Source organism: Rattus norvegicus, chromosome 10 (assembly GCF_036323735.1).
Source record: "Rattus norvegicus strain BN/NHsdMcwi chromosome 10, GRCr8, whole genome shotgun sequence".
Classification (NCBI taxonomy): Eukaryota; Metazoa; Chordata; class Mammalia; order Rodentia; family Muridae; genus Rattus; species Rattus norvegicus.
The window spans coordinates 9222873-9246253 of NC_086028.1; the positions used below are offsets into that span (position 1 = coordinate 9222873).

The following is a 23381-nucleotide window of genomic DNA, read 5'->3' on the forward strand; positions in this document are numbered from 1 at the left end:
GTATCCACTTAAAGCTGCAGCAGCTGCCTTTTGGGAGCAGCAACGGGGAAACTGAGTCAACTGACTCAGACTTCAGTGTTGTAGTCTGGCCTACACGTGTCTATTATCTTGAGAGTTCTCAGACATGCGAATCAATGTAGTTCCCTCTTGAACTGACTTTATTTCTAAAACAGTGCTTTTAGGTATTATGCTACACATGTTTTATTTATTGCGCTGTTCATCTGTCTCCATTTTTATCTTGTTTTGTGTCAGATCTGATTCGTCAAGTACAAACAGCTTTATAAAGATTGTAATAATTTCCTGTTTACCATGTCTTGAGAACTCAGGATACACGAGACCTGGCACACAGAAAACTGTCAATAAACATTTTTATCAGTTAATAAATTCATAAAGAAAGTTTCACTCGTGCAGTTTTTTACTCTGATAATCATCATAGAGAGAAACAGGGAGCTTCCACTTGGCACCTCCCTGGTGACTAAGTTGATACTGCCTTTCTGCAAAGATTCCCAGGACGATCCAGAGGCGGAAGCAACAACTGAAGGCAGGACAAAATACGGTCCGAAGACACTGCTAAAAGCTTAACTGTGTTCACATCCTGTCATGAGCTCTATTCGGAAGCTTTAACCTCTAACTTGACATTGTGTCTAAGACAGAATCAGGTTTGAATACCTGGGAAATACAGGTGATGCTTTAAGAGAAAGACTGGGGCTGCTGTGAATGGCTCCATCAGTGAGCATGCGCATCTGAGTTTGGATGCCCAGGCTATGCATGGTGGTGCATGCTTACCATCCCAGGGCTGGAATGACAGAGGCAGGCAAGTCACTAGGGGTCAGTGCCTTGCTGGACGAGCCTAGTTAGTAAGTCCCAAGCCAATGAAAGACCTTGTCAAATACAAAAGGTGGTATTCTTCTGAGGGACAACATTTAAAGATGACCTTTGGCTTCTAAAGGCACGAGTGCACAATTCCAGCCACATATACAAAGTATTGATTGGAAAACAAAGACTAAAAAAAGGAGCATTTTAGGATTAAAAGCATTACCTACTTGGGTCTTAAAGAGTTTATTTTAGTGTATCCCTTTCTTTCTGTCTTTGCTTATCTCAACATATGAATGTAGACGCATGCAAACACACCGATACACACTTTCCTCTTCTATTCTTTTCTCAGCTCACCTCTCATTACTTAATCTGCTGGCAAGATGATAAAGAAGCATAAACAGTATCTTTAAAGTAAGCACAACGAAAGAATCAGAGAGGTCAGCACATCAAGGTAACAAAGGGTGTGGACACAATACACCAGATTGAGGGGGTGACTTTAAATACTAAAGTGAGTAGCCTATGAGAAGCAGAATTCAGAGACTCCTGGCTTCCTGGAGGTGATCTCCAGCTTTGCTATGAATAGCATTAACATACCCCACATGGCTTCCACATCATGTTCTTCCTATACCTGTCTCTCAATTGCTTTCCCTCTCTCTAAGATGTCTAAGGATAATAAATGGGAAACACAATACGCGATTCTCTCTCGACTTGTCCTAAAAGCTTCGTCTTTCTTAGTTGTCAAAACAATGCTTTATCGCATCCCCAAATTATCTCGTTGGTATTGAATATCAATTTTTCAATTTGTTCCTCTCTGAATGGGGACACAGGTTTGAACAGAAACTAATTTCCGTACGTCGTTCAAACCTGCATCATTTGATCAAGCATTTGTCTGAAGGTTGGAGAGTTTTCTAAAGGTATGTGAAATAGCACTCAAAATGTAAAATAGAGACAGAAAGGACATTTTATAGAAAGCCCATTTTTATTTCCCTCCAAAGAAAACAAAACAAAATATAAAACCATGCAGACTTCGCCAACTTCTATGTGTAAAACATAGGGAGAATGCGCACTTAATCCTTTGTATTAATACTCCCTAGGTTTTATTTTAAAATATAGCATGCACATGTATGTATATGTGTTCATGTATAAAGAAGATATGTCTTGTGCCTAGAGCTCACTTCTTTTACTACATGGTTTTGTTTCCTTGCATACACAGCTTTCTTTGTGTTGAACACTACAGAGTTGAACTATGTATTTTTTTTAGAAGAATCTTTAAACACAAGAATTCAATGAGTTCAGTGTCATTATTATATTGGGAAGAAAAATGGTCGGGATTTTATGCTACGAATCACTTTACAGACAAAGAAGAATGTGCGTGTAAACAAAATTTCAGAAAAATACAAAAAAAAGTACTGATCAATTTACATCAATGGCTTCTGGGTGCTGAAGCGGAAAATAACATATTCCTCCCTCTGCCAGAGACAGTCTGCAGTGAGTAGAGGCCAAGAATGGTTAAGCCAGGGGGAAGACATAAGTCACAAAAGCACTCCCGTTCATTCTCTTTCCGTCTCTCTAATTCCCTCCCATCAGTCAGCAGGTGAGAAGGATCATCGAGACGGGCACCTTTCTGGTGCCTGTATAAAATCTGAACCAGTGGCTACACCTATCTGAACATGCTTGGGAATCCATCCTGTTACAAATGTTGTCCCTTGCTACCGCCATTTGCTTTTTAGTAGCATATATTCACCTTACACAATTGATTTCATGATGATAAATATATAAATGTATAGACATTATTTTGATCATATTCATCTCCATTACTCTTCTGACTCCATATACTGCTGCTGGATCCCTTTCTCCTTCTACTATTTTTCTTGTACTTTCGTGTCATTTTTGAAAAGAACCCCTGTATTGCTTCTCCGTGTTTATTTCAGAAGCATGAGTACCTTTCCAATGGCGACATCACTGAAGCAAAACAACTCTTCCTTTCACAGCTATTATTGATTGCCTATAAATCCTCAGCAGCATACGGTATCGTGAGCCTCACCCCATGGCAGATAAGGCTTCATGAGCCCCGCCCCGTGACAGGGTGTTGATAGAATCAACTTTGTGAGGGTCTTGCACTCGTGAGAGACCAACACTGCAAAGGCAAGTCATGCCAGAGGATAGCATCCAACAACATCCCAACTACTCCCTTCAGCTCCTCTAGTCTTTCTGCTTCCTCTTTCATGGTGCTCCTTAGCCTTGGGGTCAGGAGCTGATGCGGCTATGTCATTACTGGCTGAGCATCCAACTGTCACTTCTTCTTCTCAGTTCCAATATTTATGAATCTCTGGAGTTGTAGTGATGAGTCTTTGTTCAAGAGCAAAGGAACAGGTAGGTGGAGGAGGGGTGTGGTGGGAAGCATTTGACAGAAGAGAGGATACTTGTGCCTCTGATGATACAGAGCCCAGACAGGCTAGCTGAGCATGAGCTGCAGAATCAAGAGCCATAGGTCACTGCTTCATTCCAACCATCTGCCTGTTGTTTATATTTTCCTCAACTGAAGATATAGAGCAACAAATGAGGATGATTGAAGAACTGCCCAGGTCAATAGCAGTGTATCTGTGAGTTAGAAGTCAAGAGCAGCCATCTTTGTGCTGCTGGGGCATTTTCTACCCTATTGTCCAGTCCTAGAAAACACAGAACTCTCAACCTGGGACAAAGGACTGAAATTATCCAGCTTTGATACGTGAGTTTGTACATATTCTTATTGTAACTTATTATGCCATTTTCAGTTGATATCACAGGGAGAACTGCTCTTTTCTGAATGGAAAAGGAGGGAGAGGGGTTCTGGAGGAGGAGAGGATGTGGTAGGGGTGGGAGGAGTAGAGGGAGGAGAAACTGGTCAGGATGTAATGTTTGAGAGAAGAACATGTTTTAATTAAAACATTAGAAAAAAATAAATCTCTTTCTCCTCTTTCTCTCAAGCAGATATGCTTCCTCTGTTGCCTAGCAAAACTTTAAAAGAATTAAAGGAATTCAACAAATGAACCAGATAACTTGAAGAAAAACAGAATATACTTTAGCCACCAGTGCATTGGAGTGGGAGTGGAAACTGAGACAGAAGACGAGCTCAAATCCAATTTGGCAAAATGCATTATCAAAACCAAACAAAGCACTGGTGAACCTGTGGATCGCAGCCAACGGGTCATAAACATTAAGAGTCAAATCTCTGCCATCGTCTCTTCATCATTTCGGCCAATCTCCCATGGACCTGCAGTAGCTTACAATATGCAAGCAGAAGCATTTTAGAATTGAAGACTAAGCTGATCACATGTTGGACTATCCACTGCCTGGATCACAGTCTACTGTGGAATCAAGGAAGCTGTTGTAGAAAAACAATGTTGAGGGCACGGAATATTAAGTGATAAGGCAGCTTAATTCTGAAACCCTGTGGCCACATGTTATATAACAGAATTTCCTTTTCTGGGGTTTATATCCTCATGGCCCATTTTAATAGATCAGAAGCTGAAACTCAGTCTGCCATTGATAAGTGTTTGTCAAGGGATAGCCTCCTGCCTACCTCAAAGCAGAATCATACGGTCAGCCCTACTGATAGACTGCAGTGTGTTTTCCAACATTCCCCTTCAGTGCCACTGTTTCTCTCAACTGAGACAATGATGATACAGACACATGCTTTTCGACAACTACCTCCAGGAATACAGCTAGTTTTCATATTGAGATCATTTCTGTTAGAAGCTAAAAGAGTAAATATCAACTCTGATTTCTTAGCACTTACAAAATAGTCTTAAAAACTAGAAAGGAGACTAGGAGAAAAAAAGATGAAAGCAAAAGGAGAATGGAGTGGGTAGGGCATGGCAGGCAGATGGGGCAGGAACAAGGGAAAGAACCTGAAGGTCATAGGAGGGATCATTGTGAGCAGAAAGGTAGGGCAGGTGGGAGGGAGGAGAATCTATTAACATACATTTGTTCTAAAACTTCACAATGATATGTCATTCCTTAATATCTCATTCCTAAAATAAAAGAAAAAAGACATTGGGTACCATTTGTTTGAAAGAAACAGAAAAAACAAATGTCACACCGAAAGCCAAGCAAACCATGTCTGCCCTATGGAAGCTTAAATTCAACAGGCACAGTGACCAAAGAATATAATATGGACTCTAAAAATCATGCCATCTACACTCAGCTTATATCCAAGTTCCAGAACACACAGAAGGAAAGAGAAGGCAGAGGGCAGATAATCTCTAGAAATCAAGAAGAGGGTAGAAAGTTCTGGGTTTGCCATTGGTCACTTGGGGAGCTTGGGAAGTTTCCTCACAGCCTGTGGAGGATCTGAAGAGCTGGGTTGCTGGTCCTGGAAAGGGTGACAAACTGTAAGTTTCTCAGGGTCTTCTATGAAGAATGATGTTTTGTGATCCATTCCCTGTTCTAAGTGACCAATTACAACTGTCAAAAAACTGATGTTGTGTCTGATTCAACTGTCACCCAGTTCCAAACACTGTAGAATTCTACCTGTTGTCTTTTCCTATGGTTTGAAAAGGGTTTATGGGTTTAGAGGCATGTTTGCTAAGAAGCAAATGAAAAAAGGTAATACTAAAAAAGGAGAGATAAGATGCAACAAAATCTAAAATTAACAGCACAACAAAATATTGTAGCTGGGTTTGCCTGTAAGTGTGGCACTCGGGAGATGGTGGCAGAAAGAGGCCGGGCTGGGAGGGATTACGAGACCCTGTCTAAGAAACAAAAACAACAACGTAAACACTAATGAGACTAATGAAAAAATGAAAATAAAAAACACCTTATTTAACTATCTATTAAATATGTATATAGTATAAATTATATACATATACAGTATATACATATACAAATACATACGCACATATTGTATTATGTATCTACTGGGATGGCACACTAGCTCAGTGAGTAAACATGCTTAAGTTAAGCAGAGTGGAGTCTGACAACCCGAGTCTACCCCCAGGAACCACGTGACAGAAGGAGAAAACTGGCTGACATAGGCTGCCCTCTGATCTCCACATGCCTGCTGTGGTTGCAGGACTCCTGCACACCAAATAAACGAATAATTGACCATCTTAAAACACAGAAGAATGGCGTTAGGTATGTAGCTGAGATGTGGAAAGAAATAAGTAGAAGTGGTTCTGTTTTTTAAAAGTGAAGACGACAAGAAATATGGAGAAATCAAAAGCAGACACCCATTTCTCTGAACTGTCCATTGTAGACCGTCTGGTTAAGGACATGAAGAAACACAAGCCATCTATGGTATCTTATCTCTGAATCCAAAAGGAGTCTCCATTGCCACTTGCTGTGCCCAGCACTGGAGGGGCAGCCCCTCTGTGTTCCAGAGGCCTCTGGTGGACTGAAATAACCATAGTATAGCTGGAAGCTACATGGATCCAGAACTGTCATCCTGGCACTTGGGGAAGCTGAGACAGGAGATTGACCAATGGGAGGTCAGGCTGAGCAACATAGTGAGGCCGCATTTTATAACCATATATAATCTGGTGCCCAGCACAGAAGCGATTGAGCTCAGAATCCAGGAATGAAGACCAAATTCGAGAAGCCATTCCAGAATCGGGAAGAAGGATCCACAAACTCTGCTTTCTTTCCCCTGACCACCAACTTGTTCTCGCTCATAGGAAATGGAGTACAAGGAAAGCTAGTACTATTATCTGTCTTTTAGGCAACGTTTCTTAAAGAAACGCAAGAGTACAGATAGCAAAGAGGCTGAATGACCCTGAGCCTCCAGGCACTTGGTCAGACTGTCTTGGGGACGTGTTCCTAACTCGTGATCTGACGAAGCTATGCATTTCCTGTTAGAAGTCACCGGAGTGTGTATCACTCCGCACCAGCACCCTGTTCCTCCAGGACCCCTCAGGAAGGTCTCGGCCTTTGTGCCAATGCGATCCCGGGACCCCCGAGCCGTGAACACCGGTAGTTAGGTGCACTTATAAAGAGACTGCTTCACTGATACTGGGATCAACAAAAAGCATCAAGCTGATGTGAGATCTCTTTCCACTGCCTCCCCTATCTCATCTTCACCTTTGTGTCTGTGAGAGAAGAGCAGCGTGTCTTTCCACAAGCCGATAGAGTTGAGGCTCATTTTCCTAAAGGAAGAGGAGCTCTTAAACTGAAATATCAAATGTATTTAGAGTATCTGTATTTACAAACTGGGAAGCCGGGGCAGAGGCTCTACTTCAAACGGAGAAGAAAAAGAAAAGAACAAAAATTTCGCTGAAACCCCCAGCACTCATGCAGGCCTGCTAATTCACATCTCCTTAAGCAGCGCACATCCAGCTGCTCCAATTTAAAGGGCCTGCCGTTATTATTTTTTTTTTCCCCGAATGCACAGCAACACAACGAAAACTCAGAATTAAAGCTGGATATAGAGTAGTGAAGTTCAGGGACAGGCAGGTAGCAACTGTTCTTTTTCAGCTTGATAGATGCAGTTCTTAAAAAACGTGTGGCACCTGAAAGCTGGGGTCACAGAGAGGAAAACAGGAAGTGAGAGGCAGAGCTTTGAGAACCTCAGAGTCAATGACCTGGTGGAAGTCAGTAAGCCTTCTGTGGTGACCCTGGGAGTAGGTCTGAGGCCCTTTGTGGTGCCCCCTGCTTTGCCTTGCAAATGTGCCTGACTAGAAGAGCCAGCTGACTCCATAAATAAAGGCAGCGACATCACCCAGGCCTTCAGAGCAAAGGGGTGGCTGGCCACTCTAAAAGCAGGCACAGCCTATAGGAGGTTAAACAAAATTAATTAACCAGAATCCACTCATAAAATAAAACCCCCAAAACAGTCTCCTCTCTTTATAAACACTAATAAAGTTATGTCACAGATGACTCATGTGGCGACCCCTGCAATGGCTTACCTTTAACACCTAAAAACTCAACACTTGCAAACATTCAAAATTGTAATTGCAGCAACACCAAGGACGACAACAAACCCACATTATTAATCACGGATTAATCAGAGAACGTGGGAGGGAATTGAGGTAAAACTACCTTGGTTAAGAGTATTGGATTTTTCTATTTCTAAACACTTCTTAGAGACAGACATGTTTAAAGAGAAAATTTGCCCTGAAATTAATACAAAATGATACAAAGACCCGCTTCCAGTGGCCAGACTTGGTTATATTCAACTCTACAAAACTGGGAGGGGGGGGGCGAAGGGAGTTAAAGTTTCCACAACATGACACAGCCAACTAAAGGAGGAGGTGGGGTGGGCTGAGCAGTGCCTGATTCCTGGGCCTCCAGAGGGGTGTACTCAACTGAGACACTGAGGAAAGTCAAAGGGCAGGTGTGATTAAGGAAGAATTCAACAAAGGGGCCTTTGCCTTCCCAGCAAGAAGTTCAAGTCTGAGACTCCAGCCAGAAAAGTGGCTAAGAGGTGGGGAAAGAGGGTTCTCTTTAGTCTGCTGAACAACAAAACCCAGCAACAACAATGGCACTGCTGATTTAAAGGTGGGGTGCAGACGTGGGGTGCACACTTTTCTTGCACATGTCCCCCCTTCCTTCTGCAAGGCAGAAAGTCTGTGTCTCAAATGTGAAGCCACAGAGCTCGGTGCCTCAAATGTCAGAATTTCACTTATGTCCTTTATTGATCAAATGAAACAAAGATGTGTGTATTTGTCACCCCAGCAGAGGATAAGGGACTTTTGTAAGGCATTCCCACTAGGACACTATTTTTCCCAATTACTTCTCCAGTTAAATATTGTCACCTGTAATAACAGACCACTACTTTTGTTTGCTTATTTAATGCCACGACTTAGACAAATTACTGTATACATTTATCAATAAGAGAAAAAGTGCATTGAAATCTACCTTTGGCCAGAGCATCTAGACACACACACACACACACACACACACACACACATCTGCTTAAAGCTATCACCTAAAATGCTCAAACCCAACGTGAGAAATAAGGAGTTATTCATACAGGAGACATATATGTGTACATCCAGAGCACAGCCATCACTTCTCAGCACCCTGCTTTGTAATTAAATGAAATTCTACGCAGCTACAAGTGAGAGAGAATTTGCTCCATGTTTAAAACGGCATTCCTAGATCTGCTCTTTACTCTGAATTCACCACCATCAATGTTTAAAGCAAAAAAAGAAAGCAACATATCCCCCTACTCCACACATGCACACCGTACACATACCCACATGTACGTGTGTGGACACGCGCACACACACAGACGCACAGACACACACACACACATTTTTTTTTGTTTCCCTTTGCACGTGAAAATAAAATTGTAGCTCAGCGCTAATGAAGCAAGTCTTGCCTAACTCCCACTGGAAAAGCTCGCACATGTACCGTAGCCATGCAAGATTATCCTGCATCGGCATAATCACGGAATGCGATTACTCCAGCCTGCAATTTTTATCCCCGAAGTCAATTTATTAATCATAGAAAGACAGGGAGAATGGGAGAGAGAGAGAGAGAGAGAGAGAGAGAGAGAGAGAGACTACCTACCCACAAATACATCATCATCTTGCAAGAGAAATCAAAGGCTCTGTCAGCAAACAGAAGTCTCCTCACTTCACCAAGAGTATCTGGAAGAAAAACTGAAAACCACTCGGTAGAGATTCTTGCCTTTTCCTGCCAAGTCCTCAGAGTCCCTCTTATTTCCTTACACCAGGTTCGCTAGGATTGTTTATGAGTTTATCAGGACAGCATTCCTTCAGTGGCAACGTTTGTGAAGTGACTTGCTCCGGGCTGCTTGCTTCTCTCTCTCTCTCTCTCTCTCTCTCTCTCTCTCTCTCTCTCTCTCTCTCTCTCTCTCCTCTCTCTCCTCTCTCTCCTCTCTCCTCTCTCCTCTCTCCTCTCCTTCCCTCCCCTTCTCCCTCCCCCCTCTTTCCTTTCCCTTCCTAACTCTTGCCTTTTCTTCTCTCTCTAGACTGCTTAGGTAAGAATTCTTGGGGTGGCTGTCTCATAAGCAAATCTAAGTACTTTAGGCAGAAGTATTAGTGGGAACACAGACACTGTTGAGACCGCCAGTAGTGAGGGTGATAACAATAACAGTAACAAAATAATAATAACAGTAATAGCCCGGTATGATCAGGAAAGGCAGTGCTACAGAAAATCCTGACAGCGAGGAGGAGATTCCCAAAGTCCCTACTGGAGGAATTTACTGGAGGGCTGAACCTCCGGAGGCAAGCATATCAGCACAGAGCTGGCGACTCGGAGATTTTTTTTTTTTTAAACTCAAAGTAAAGCTCCAGCTGCAGAGAAAAGAACATGTGCCTCTCCCGGCTTCCCCTTTATCTCTTTAAATGTACTTCAGATAAAAGCAGCATCCAGTTAGGTCAAGGCCTCCCCAGACTCATTCCTCTTCACTCCACATGCTCAGCGCACTTGTCTACAGCCATCTACCGGCTTCATGGTGTCACTGCGGCCTCAGAGGCTGCGGGTCTTGCTTGCTGCAGCAGCTGCTGTCGGCCTTGCATGGCTCTCAGCCTGGGATTGTATGGGAATCTGGGAGGGGGTAGAGGAACGAACAGCCTTGGAAGCCTGTGTGTCAGTCTATCAAATCAAAAGGAAAGCCAACCCCACCAGCAACTGTCAGCAAATGGAAAGCCAAAGACTTACTGGCACGATTGTTTAGCCTTCTTAAACCAGGAGAAGGAATTGTGCACACGTTCCCAGCAGTAGGACAGGTCTTGATGTGTATAGAATTTGCAAGCATACATGTATATATGTGTTTAAGCATGTGTACATGTGTTAGACATACATACTTTTGTGTATGTGCATATAGGTGTGCCTGTGCATGTGTGTGTTCATTATTTCTTGTCCCTCTTCCTTTGCAATTGCAGACCTGGGAAATTTTGCAGGGTGCATAAAACTTGATCATGTTGACAAGCTCTCCTTAGAAAATCCACAGGCTAGATGCACAGCTAAGATTTCCTGAAATTATCCAAAATTTTTGCCCATGAATCAATTCCCCTTTATTAGTTTTTCTTTTTTAATCCATTTTAAATTGTATACTTTATCTTGAAAATTATCTCCATTACTGAAATGCATCGTGAAGGAGAGGATGGGGAATACAATTTGCCCAGCATATTAATTGATGCAGAACTCAATTATTGATATATGGATAAGGGAGAAATGAATATTAAAAGACATGGTAGCCTTTAAGGGAGAAGATGAACTTGTGCTTTGAGTGGAATCTTGGTCTTTAGTCTCATCTTTATACATCATACAGAGGAAACCATGGAATTAAGTCTCTCATTCATTTACATTTCTCCTTAAAACTACATAAGGCAAAGTGTCACCTAAACAGTTAAGGTGCATTAGCTAAATTGTGGAGTCATCTACAGAGCTGAGCAGGTGGTGAGGCACCTGGTAACGCATCCCATAGACAGCACCATCAAGATGCATAATGGGCGAGCGGGTGGGAGGAGCAATGACCATGTCTTTTTGTAAAATAGTGACCAGCAGAAGCACAGCAATGGAGAGCACAGAAAAATGTCACTTAGTCACAAAGTCCCCAGCTGGAAAATATGCAAATCAGAGGGCTGGTGTGATGGAGCAGTTAGTGAAGTCCACAACTGGCTTTGCAAACCAGAGGACCTTGCTTGGATCCCCAGAAACCACATAAAACCTCCTAGGTATGGTGGCTCACTCTTATAATTTGGGGGCAGAAGGGGCTTGGGGCTATTGAGCCAACCAGTGTAATCAAATCAGCATGATCCAGATAAAACTGAGAGACCCTGTCTCTCCAAAGGGGAGAATAACTAAAGAGGACACCAAAGGTCAACCTTAGGTCTTCACACACACACAGACACACACACACACCACATGCAAATGCATGTACACATACACAGGTCTTCAAACACAGACCCCCCCATATATGTAAATATGTAGGTTCACACATACAACACATGCAAATCTCAAGTGTTCTTGAACCATCCTGCACAGGCAAAATTCAAGTCCCTCACACATAGCATACAGCATGAAAAGCAAAGTGGCTAAACGTTCTGTTTGGGTCAGGGTTCCTGAGTTATAGTACATCTAATGTGGAAACCAGTACATTCCAAACCACGTGGGCCATCATAGGTGTGTATATTGAATATACTTTTGGTCTTTATCATTATGAAGAGTAATGAAGAACTGCTGAGATGGCTTAGTGAGAACAAAACCTAGGCCTCAGGCCTGAAGACCCCAATTTTATCCCTGAGACCCAGACAGTAGGAAAAAAGAGTTGATTCTTACAAGTTGTCCTCTGATCTTCTACACACACACACACACACACACACACACACACACACACACACACACACCAAATGTAATAAAACAATTTTTATACAAAGAATAAAGGAGTTCCTCTTCTCTGTTACTACATTTGATGGAGATCCCAACTGCACATGAGCAGCACAAATTTTCCTTGTGCTCCAAACCCTTGTACTTAAGGTAAACGTGGGGGAAAATATCCAAGCCTCTCATTCCTTAACTTCTTGCATGCATGAGTTCATATGCCATCCTCCATCTCTTCTGGTACCCGTTGCATCCCATCTCTCTGGAGGAACAGGATGGCAGTGATGGAAGGACACAGACATCTCAAATCAGTGGGCAAAAAACATCTCGAAGACACATTTTATTTGGAAAGCATATATTTTTTAAATAGAACCAGATTATCAATATTTAAACACCCCGGACACTTCAAAAGAGAGTCTGAATGTGCTCTTCAGAAACATCAGATATCCCAGTGATATCAGATTGACTTTTTGTAGGGGGTGATGTAGGCTGGTACTGGGGATCACCAATCCACAGAAGATGCCAAGAACTGAATAGTCTTAATGGACAGTGTCTGCTCCTCTAAATTTCTTCAGATCAGGTGTTAGCTGGCATGGATTTTCCTAGGAATTTAGCCTTGAAAGTAGTTAAGTCTGTAGCATTTTGAGATGGTCTGGGATATGAGCATACAAATACATGCAAATGCACCACTTTACATTCGGACTTCTTACACACTAGTATACATTTCCCTTCGATATCCCTAGAACCTATCAGATTTTATCTATCTGTCTCTCTGTCTACCTGCCTATTTCTCATCTTTCCATCAATTCATCTCTCCTGCATGCATATAGCACTCCATTCAGTTAAGCTTGCAACTAGATGTAATAGTTATGCTGTGTAAATCAATATGGCTCACTGATGAACAAAATATTGTGTTCTCTTTCATTGTATTTGAATATTCTTGAACTTCAATTATATTTTCTTGCTTACCAGTCTTTGCTTGCCTTGACATTATTACACCAGCTGTTGCTCATTGAACTTTTTAAGCTTTTCTATGTTTTTCTGTCCTAGACACTTGGAAGAGTTGTTTGTTCATGGGAAAGATTGGGGTTAATGACATCCCAAGTCCTTATGAGAATATGTGGTAGAGATCACAGGTGGAAGAAACAATGAAGGCTGTAAAGGAGCCAGCATTCCTGGAATCCAAGAAGATGGCTGCATAGCGGCACAAGGGATGCTCATCTTTAAAGTAGAATCCTCAGCACAAGAATGCCAGGGTAGCTGTGGAGCCACCAAGTCAAGATAAGCCTTGGACACTAGAAGGATACATCAGTATCACCATAACTTATGGCCTAATCCTCAATGTCTTATCAGTACCTAGGCATTACTGTGACAAAATATGAACATAAATAACACAATGGAAGAGGCACTCTTTGGAACTTCTTTTCATGGCTGTTGGGAGTATTGTCTCTGGGCCTGTGCTATAGCAGTCCCTTCCAGTGATTTACTGGTTTTTATCCTGACAGGGTCAGAATGACAGAAGAGACAAGCTCTTGGGAATGCCTATTCTTGCTTAGTTTAGCTGAGTAGGGAAGAACAGCCATCACTGTGGGTAGCACTATCCCATGTGCTAACATCTCAGCCTAAAAAGGAGAAAGCAGGTGGGGGATGTGTGTTTGTCCCTGTTTGCTTTCTGACTGTGGCATCAATAAGACCAGCTGTTGTACTAGCTTCGGTCATGCTCTCTCACACTGAGCTATATGCTAGAACTGTGAACTAAAGCAAAGCCACACCTCCTTAGATGGCTTCCATTATACATTTTTGTCACTGCAGTGAGAAAAACTATTACAGCCATCACAGTGGAAGGGCTCAGCAGAGAATAGCTGCCCACTTCATGGCGACCAGAAAGAATAAAAAAGCAAGCCTGTGATACCAGGCTGCTTCCTTTCTCTGGCTGCTAGCCTGGTATACAGGACTAGTGTACATTCAGGTCACCTTAGCCCATGTGGTCTTTTGGAACCCTCTGGTGGACACACCAAATGTGAATCATTCTAATCAAGTAGACAAGCAAGGTTAGCCATCACAGATCTTTGTGGATCTCAAATAAAATATCCCTAGCAAAAAGGACTGTGGGTGAGGTAAAAGTAAAGAATCTGTCTGATAGGGGTGATGACAGATAGGATTCAAACTGAATCAAATTGAAGCAGCCTCAAACATATGTAAGTTAATAGACTGAGCCATGCTATAAGCCCGGAGATGCACAAAATGGAAAGATAGCTAGAGCAATGGAGACCAAGTGCAAGCCGCTGCCCCTTGGTACCTCTAACTTGGATGGGGCCATTGGCACCTTCTGCTTCTTGTTTTTTTCCATTGAACCTTTCAGTCAGCCCACACCACGCCCCTGCCTCTGCTTCCTCAGCCTCTTAGGTACATTCTTCTTCCACCTGCTTGAACATGTGGTCCCTCTGCTAGAGACAAAATTCAACCCAAGATGGTGAGATGGTTTATCACTGTGACACAAGCAGGAGGCAGCTGTTGCCCATAAATCAAGTTGTCGAGGTGTTGCCACGCTCACACTCTCCAATCCAAACGTTAACAGACCAAACAGAACTTTCGGCTTGCTGCCCCCTCAGGGGGTGTCTGCAAATGCTGCTCATGTTTGAAATTCTGATCAGAAAGGAATTGATGACCGAATCAATTCCTCAAACTCAATTGCTTGAAAGGAAGACAACGGCATTTTCTATTTACTGCTATCTGCAAAGCTTCCCTTTAAGTGATTTTAATAATAACGTAAACAGATGCAAATATTCCATTTGAAACCATTTCTCCCCATTGGCTGCAAGGCGGGTGGGGTAAGAAGCTGCATTTTCAGTGGGTACACTCAAAGCTCTTTATTCTCATGCTCACACAGGAGTTATTTAAAAATGATTAATCCAGTTATCAGTTATCAGCTCAGTGGAATAATTAATCAATTGCAGAGTGATGGCTTACCCAAACAAAGATTAAGCTGCTGGTGGCTGGTCTGTGCGAGAGGCTTCTAATCTGCTATTGAAATTGAGTACCACTGTGAAGTGTTGAATCCTACACAATCGGCATCAAAATGTGAACTTCATGAAAGTCTCCCTGAAGGAGCTTACTGTTCACTGTCTAATGTGGAAAATTATTGGAGAGACTCTATTTAATCAGTGTGGGGGACTTGATGAAATGTGCTTTGAGTCAGACTTGGTGTTTCAAGACTGTAATCTTAGCCACTGTGCAAGCCTAGCTGGGGCTACAGGATAAGTTCTGGGCCAGGCTAAGTAAACTTGTGAGACCATGTCTCAAGATAAAGAGTAAAAAGAGAGCTGGGTGTACAGAAAACAAAAATGAGTCCTGTTATTTTCTTTTTCTAGCAGTGACTGGAGATAAATTTCTCTAGAGCCACAGACATCCTCTCTTTGGTCTTCTCATGAGGATCAGCCAAGTTTATCCTGGCCCAGCACAGGACATAAACTGGGTGAAGAGAATGAAAATGCTATCCATGCTCTGTTACTTAATAAGCCAGTACAACTGGAGCCAGCCATTGGCGAAAGCTGAGGATGTAGTGATAGGAAATCTACCAGAAGGAGACCTTTGTCATTACAGCGTGGGATCTGCATTTCACACACCATTGATGGGAAACCAGCAAGACAACTGGTCTTGGGTAAAGTCTTTCCCTGGCTACTGACCATCTCTTATGGCCTTGAAGCCAAATGAGGATGGCACAGACATTCAAACACTTTGTTGTGGCCTTCCAAGCAATCAACAACATTGTCTCAGGACAGATAGAAACATGAAACATTGAACTTTGCAGTGTAATCTATGACATGAATTGTGTCCTCATACCAACCATCTGCATGGCAGCCAGATGCCAGGATTGGCTTGCACTGGGTAGAATGATGCTGTGTGCTTCCCAGGAAAACATGAAGCAGGATCAAAGTTACCCAGAGAACAAATTGCTGAGTCAGACCTGAACAAGCCACCTACCTTAAATGGTGATTCACCATTTCCCAGACAAGAAGCAGGGAGGGCCACTTTGTCTCTTTCTGTGAAACAATGCTCTAATACAAACTGTGCCAGGAACTTTGCAGAAGGAAGAAGCTGTTGGATAAGTCATTGGAAAGGAATGGGTCTGTTTATTCACCAGTGGTCACTAATGGTTGACTAATAGATTACACCCAGCATCCTCTAATGGTGTTGGCTCATTTGGCATGTAGTCATCTCAGGTTGTGGCTCCCCTGGTACTGACTTCCAAATGAAAAGAACCCAGGACATTATTTTATCCTATTCACTTTTGCCTTTGAATTTTCAGTATCGAAAATACAATAGATTTTTTTAAATTATGATAAAACATATAAACATATAAAGCTAACATTCTAAGCATCTTAAGTGTATAATTCAGCTGTATTTCAGACACTTATTATCATGCAAACCTTACCCTTGTCTATATATAGACCTCCCTTGGTCCTCATCTTGAAAATTGTAAATTCTCTACTGTTATCAATAATAACTCTCCCATCCCCTCCCACTGCCAACTCTGCCAACCACAATTATTGTCTAATTTTTGTTGTCATTTAATTAAGTATATGCATGCTTACGTGCAAGTACACATGAGTGGAGTTATTCATTGGGAGCAGGATAGGGCGTGAGAGCCCCTGGAGCTTGAATTATAGATAGTTATAGGTTGCTTTAGGGATGGAATGCTGGTCCTCTGGAAGAGCAACAAGTACTCTTAACAACCGAGTTATCTCTCTTTCCCTACTTGAAGTAGCTCAGACACACACACACACACACACACACACACACACACACACACACACCCTTACCTTTTGTAACTTCCATCTCCATCAAGAATTTGATCATCTCGTACGCCCAGAGGGTCCCCTCTTGCCTCAGGGTGCCGATTCCTCTCCTACTCTCATTCCTTCTACTTTCTTTGTTTTGATGTGATTGTCTTTATGGGGTACTTATTCATGATGTCATTTTATTTTTCTTTATATAGAGAGAAAGAAAGAGATGGGATACTGCAAAAAAACAAAACCCTCAAAGTGTTTACAACTCGAAGTGGATAACAGGAGGACTCTGAGTTGCTGTCTTCTTTTACACTGGGGGCTTGTGCTGCATGGGAAATACAAGGGAGATGGTAAAATCAGGATCCATTTATATAAACCGTGCGTGCGTGTTTGGCTGGAAGAACCCGAAGTGTCCATCACCTCCTGCCCATCCTTACACTGGTATTCTCTTAGTACACCTTCATGTACATCTATCTGCAGGATCTGGTTGGAGCAGAGCCTGATGGGTAAAGAAATATGTCCACCTACCTGGCCTAACACTAATCATACAGATCTGTGTTGGAGTAGAGCAGGGAAGAGTGGCCAGAAGTCTGGATCATAATTCTCCAACTTCCAACAATTGTATAGTTCTGCATGTATTCATGAACGTCTGTACATAGCACTGATACAATGGGGAAGCTCATTTTCATAGCTTTTAGCTGTTACATGGCATCATGACAGATGCACAACTAGGAACATATCACACAGCACAGGTTAAGTGCCTGATAAAGTCCATGCATTAAGATTAACAGTAGCATGAAAGTCATCATTGATGAACTATGGAGATGGTTTAGTAGGTAAAGTGTTTTCTGTGCAAGCATCAGGACCTGAGTTTCCATCCTAAGAACCCACATAAATCTAGGCACGAGAACATGTTTCTGTAAAGGCAGTGTTTCTATGGTGAGATGGCAGGAGGAGCTAGAAGAATTCACAGAAGCACATAGGTTGACCGGTTTGGTTTCCCAGCAGCAGGCAATCAAACAGAGACTTGGTCTCAAACAAGGTAAGAAATGGGAATCATTGGACCATTGCTTGAGGTTGTCCTTAAACTTTCATATGAGCACTATGGGTTGCACACAATGATGCCTACATGCATGTTCTCTCTCTCTCTCTCTCTCTCTCTCTCTCTCTCTCTCTCTCTCTCTCTCACACACACACACACACACACACACACACTACAAGGTATCTACTGTAGTCAATAATAAATAGACAGAGAACTCAGGCTGTGATTTCTAATTGTGGAATCCCTAGAATATGCTTAAACTCAACTCTTGGAGTCCCTGAATGTGACCTCATTTGGAAACAGGGTCTTTACAAAAGCAATGAATTTATAATGCTGTCAGTAGGATGTGACCTAGTGACTGATGTCCTTGATAAAGGAGGAATTTTAACTGAGCCACATACCTGCTGGGGAAAGACCAAGTTACAAATCACCACAAGAAGCGTGCCATCCGGGTGGACCTGATCCAAGGAAAGACAGAGATTACAGCCAACCTCGGAAGCTAGAAGCGGCATGAAGGACCCTTTCCTGGAGCCATCAGGCTGAGCAAAGCCTGCTGAATCTTTAGTATGTGAGATTAATGTCTTTGTTTTATACCCACCAGCTCATATGGGAGAGGCATATTTCTAACCCATTGGCTATCTGCAAGGTTCACAAACATGCTGTCCCCATGTGAGGGCTTAGAGGAAAGACTTAACTCCCTGTGATAATCTCAGGTGTTCCTGGATTACTTCTTTTCTCAATGTCAACACTACATCAGTTTTAAGGGTGCCACAAATCCCTGTGTGGTAGGGTGGGTACCAGATACTAGCCTTCATTGTTCTTCTCTGTTCCACTGTTAAGGTGGGATGCTTAAAATTCAAAGGAAGCAAAGAGGTAAGGTAGAGAAAGTAGAGTGTCCAGCATCCTCCACAAGTCATACAGTACAGACAGGTCTAGGTAGGCAAGCTTTGGAAAGATGCTTGTCCTAGGGGTGGTAGTGTTCATGCCAAGATTGCTGGGTCACAACCTAACTACAGAAGCATCCCAGGCCCTTGTGTTTACTTTCTCTCCAGTGAATTAATGAGTTGAGCAAGTACTTTGACTCTTCAATAAAAGCTCAAGCTTGGGTTTCTTAAAAGGAATGCAAAGTAGCTAATGGACTGGGAGAAATTGGTTGTAGCTGGAAGCGCATTTCAGAAGTACATTTTGTTTATATTAAAACCTCATTTAAGTATCAGTGCAACAGAAAGCTGCTAACAGGCTGAGTTTAATATGACTAATAGTCGTACAACTCTAGAACATTCCATTTCTGTCAACCGAGAGATACTATTTTAAAAACATTTTAAAGTCACTAATATGGTACGATGCTCCTTACACAGCACAAATTATAGCGAGAAGACACACTTGATAGTGAGTGTTTGCTCAGGATCTCGGTCACAAATTTGATCCCTGTGCTAATATGATGACAGGTTGTGAACAGTTCATTCCTCTGCACCATCTCCCTATTAAGCCCCTGTTTATGCTATTACAAATGGCACAGTTATTCACAGATTAGTTCGTCTCCGAGCCTCTGTGTGCTCTCAGTGCTAATCTATGCACTGGCTGTGCCACCTACAGAAGGCTGGAATTCCCACTCCGACTCTCTTAAGAGAACTCATCATGTCAGATGCACTGCATTCTGTGGAGTCTCATTTACTCTGGGAAGTCCAATGAGTAGGTTCATAGATACCTTTGGAAGCAGTTTACCCCATGCCAGACCTCTCTTCACAGGAGCGTGATAGGTGTACACGGCCAGGAAACAAGCTGCTAAGAGAAATAATCTCTCCAGAACTCAAGCCAGGAAGGACCGTGAAGGGATTTCTGGGTGGAGAATTATAGGTATGCCATCAGAAATATTTCTGAAGAAATTCCCAGGGTGTCACACTACTCTGTGTCCTGGCTCTAAGAAACCAGAAGGATGCTGTTGCTGGCTCTCCCACTCTTACCCTTTGGCTAGGCTCTTAGTCCATTCTGATTGCTGGAACTGACTACTATGCTTCCAAAATGACAGCTATGATAGGCAAGAACAAAATCACCAAGAACCAAAGACCAGGTCCTTTGGGAATGTGTGTGACTACAATCAGTTCATGAAAACAAGGTACTCTGTGGATATTCCCTTGAACCAAACTGCTGTCAATAGAGGTGTCTTCAGAGACCTAGGTCTAAAATGCAAGGCCAGGGGGAGGATAAGGTCAAGTTTGAGATGCAATATCAGACATGCAAGAACAAGAATTTTTCTCTTTTTTCCCCCAGAAACTTCAGTTTTAGGTATGTTTTGTTTCCATCATTAAAAGGTAACAACAACAACAACAACAACAACAACAACAACAACAACAACACTTGGGAAGGAGTAAATGAGGCTATCAAAAATTTTAAGGGGCTGGGGATTTAGCTCAGTGGTAGAGCGCTTGCCTAGGAAGCGCAAGGCCCTGGGTTCGGTCCCCAGCTCCGAAAAAAAGAACCAAAAAAAAAAATTTTTAAACAAACTCTTTTAAGAGAATACAAAATTATGGATATTTAAGGGATCTCCACATTTTAAAATATTGGTAAACCATTTATTATTTTTTATCAGCCACATATGCAAAACCACATTGACCCAGCTTAACACTATGCCAGTTATCCTAATTTCGAAGCCCATTACTTGAAGCCAATGCGCTAGCGATAACTGCTTATTCACACTAACTTCCTGCATCTGAAGACTTTGATTATCATGGAGGAAATGGAATGCTGTTGTCCAGAGAAGACTCGGATGTGACTCACCTCAGTCATTCCTCAGACACATACGATCCCTGCCCTCTACCCCCTTGAAGTAAATGGCACTCGACTCACTGATGGACAAGAAGACTCCCTCATAGACTCAGTGTCGCAGGACCACGCCCCAGCTGCTCCCGGTGTGTTCTCTGTGCACTTGGTGACTCCCTTTGTACTACTTCCAGGTTCTCCGTTTTAAAATCCAAATGTCTTCCCTTCTCTGCACTCTCTCCCTCTCCCTTCTAATCCCCCAACCCTGCTTTAATGATGATGGCATGCCATCAACAACAGTTCCAGATCCTTCTCTCTTTCTCAGGATTACTGTGTGGCATCAAGAAGCTCTTTCAATGTCTACCAGGACAAGCTTCCTGGCACTCAGCTGTCCATGTTCACGGCAGTGCTGCGGAGTAGACTGCAAGCACTTTTCTCAAGGAGATTTTGCCCATTGCTTTGTTATTGGTGGTCCGGAGCTTATTTTGTTTTATTGTTTTGTCTTCTCAGATGAGGCCTTTTGTGTGTCAGGCTGGCTTTGAACCTGCAATGTAGTTGAAGATGATCTTGACCTCCTCATCCTCCTGTTTCCACCACCCTGTGGTGGGATTGCAGGTATGGGGTATGCTGCACCACACATGGTACTTACTCAGTGCTGGGATCAAAACCAGGGCTTGGTGCATGCTAGGCAAGCACTCTATCAACTGAGCTACATCTCTGGCCTCTGACTAGTTCTTTACAGTGTTCCTAAATAGATTATTTTATTGGGTATTGCTTACTTTGTTATATTATCTGGGGGTGGCTTGTTATTTTCATCAAATTTAGAAACTGTTGTATTTTATTTCTTTAAATTTTTTCGCTCATTTTCTCTCTCCTTTTTATTTAGAAATCCAATTGTTTCTTGCTGCAATGATTATGTATTATTAGGGGGCAATGTTTTTTAGTTTGCAGAAATGTCCATTGCGTGAACATCTGTATTCGGGATTTCCGATCCTTTTCTACCTCTCCTTGTCTCTGCTCCTCTTAGCTGCTCTGTTCTGTCTTCACACTTACGGATTTCCTCATTCAATATTCCACATTCTGCTCGTCATGCACACATTCAGTTCCAGCGTCTGGGTTTTAGTGCCAGTTGTAGGTCTTAGTCGGTTTCCTAAGTTTCTCCTCTGTGAACTTATGTTGATCCTTCCCTGCCTGGCCTTCGATATTTGCAGCAATTACTTTGAATCCCCTGTATATATTAATTCTTTTGTCTGAGTTAGAGTTGAGGTTTTGTTTTTTTTTTTAAATAACATTTTCCCATCTTTGAGAGTTTCATACATTTATGTTGAGGCCTCCATCCACTACTAATTGCCCCATATTTCCTCTCACACAGCTCCACCCTAGTATCACATGCTCTTTTTAAAGGTGTTATTAATACATCCTGAGTGCAATAAGTATGGCCCACGTGTACATGAATGTGTAGCCGCACACTGAGGACGAGCAACCTACCAGCAGCTCTTCCCAGCCATCAACGGACAGTACTAGCTTCTCTGACATGGGTGCACCTTGGGGCCTCTCCTCCACCTAGGTTGGGCTTCGGACTGCCTTGAGTTTTTATCAGTCTAGTGTAGTTAAAATCAGTTGATGTAAGTGGATGCCTGCCTTGGCTGTGCCATGTCAAACACTTGCATATTTAATTCCAATATGTAAGTTATCTCATAGAACTGTTTTTCTAATAAGTTTTGTTAAACAGCGAGGGACTAAAATTTTTTTTGGCATTGAAGGTCATATGGTGCCTACTGATACAGATCAGCCCTTTCCTTCCAATACAAAACTAGAAGCTACCAGTGAGAAAATGAATGACCATACTTAACATTCTAATGAAACTGGCTAGAATAGGTCAAGACAAGAATTGGGTATCCCAAGAATGTAGGTGGCCAATCTCTTGAATGTAGGTGACTATCTCTCTCTCTCACACACACACACACACACACACACACACACACACACACACACACACACACACACACAATCTCAAAATTTTCTGCTTTTTCATTTCTGCTGGGTGTTCACTGCTTGCTGTCAAAATGAGCAAGTGCACGAAATCCAGGAATGTAATGTCAGGTATTACACCCATAGCATGTTTGATAGATTGTAGAAGCTGCTTAGGATTTGAACAGTATTGGCTTCCTTCAAATAGCCCTTGAGTTTAATTCTGCAAGGGCTAAAAGCACCTTTCTGTGTCTTTGATTCTGTCAGTCTAAGCCTTATTTTCTCCTATCTTACAGAAGGTCTAGTGGGATGTGACCACAGACTCTGCCCTTATGAAGGGCAGAATTTGGCCATATTTTCTGAAGGTTCAGACGATTATGACATTGAGCTTTATATGGCACAAGAACTTAGTCGCATATTCCATTTTTTCTAGCCTTCCCTGTACATAAATTGAACAAATTGAGTTGTAGCTGGTGGAACAGGTTGACTGAGTCTTTCTTGCACTTTTTATACAAGAGCATGGGATGTGGAAGTTTCCAAGAGAAACATTTCACATGAGCTCTAGCATTTAGAGTCTTGGTCTCCAGTGGTGACATAGCTTGAAGAAGTTGTGGGAAAGGTGTGTGCTTGCTGGAAGGAATAAATCACTAGAAATGAGCTCTGAAAACTGAGCTTTGATTTCATATGTGTTTTGTGCTTTGCAAGTGTTGCATGTATGTATCCTACATGTA

At 42.4% G+C, this 23381-nt stretch overlaps 1 protein-coding gene across 22 annotated transcripts in view; it reads right to left on the minus strand.

Moving 5' to 3' along the window:
• The window catches only part of Rbfox1 (RNA binding fox-1 homolog 1), a 2095840-nt gene that overhangs the window by 564064 nt on the left and 1508395 nt on the right, over nucleotides 1-23381 (minus strand). For 2 of the 22 annotated variants that reach the window (XM_063268885.1, XM_063268871.1), the window contains exon 1: nucleotides 9307-9627. The exons of 18 other annotated variants lie outside the window; for them this stretch is intronic. In XM_063268885.1, coding sequence (XP_063124955.1) covers nucleotides 9307-9324 — 18 coding nt within the window. In that variant the 5' untranslated portion in view covers nucleotides 9325-9627. Of the gene's footprint in view, nucleotides 1-9306; nucleotides 9628-23381 lie in introns of those variants that run through there. 2 more of the 22 variants (XM_063268893.1, XM_063268870.1) reach the window with 1 other exon arrangement.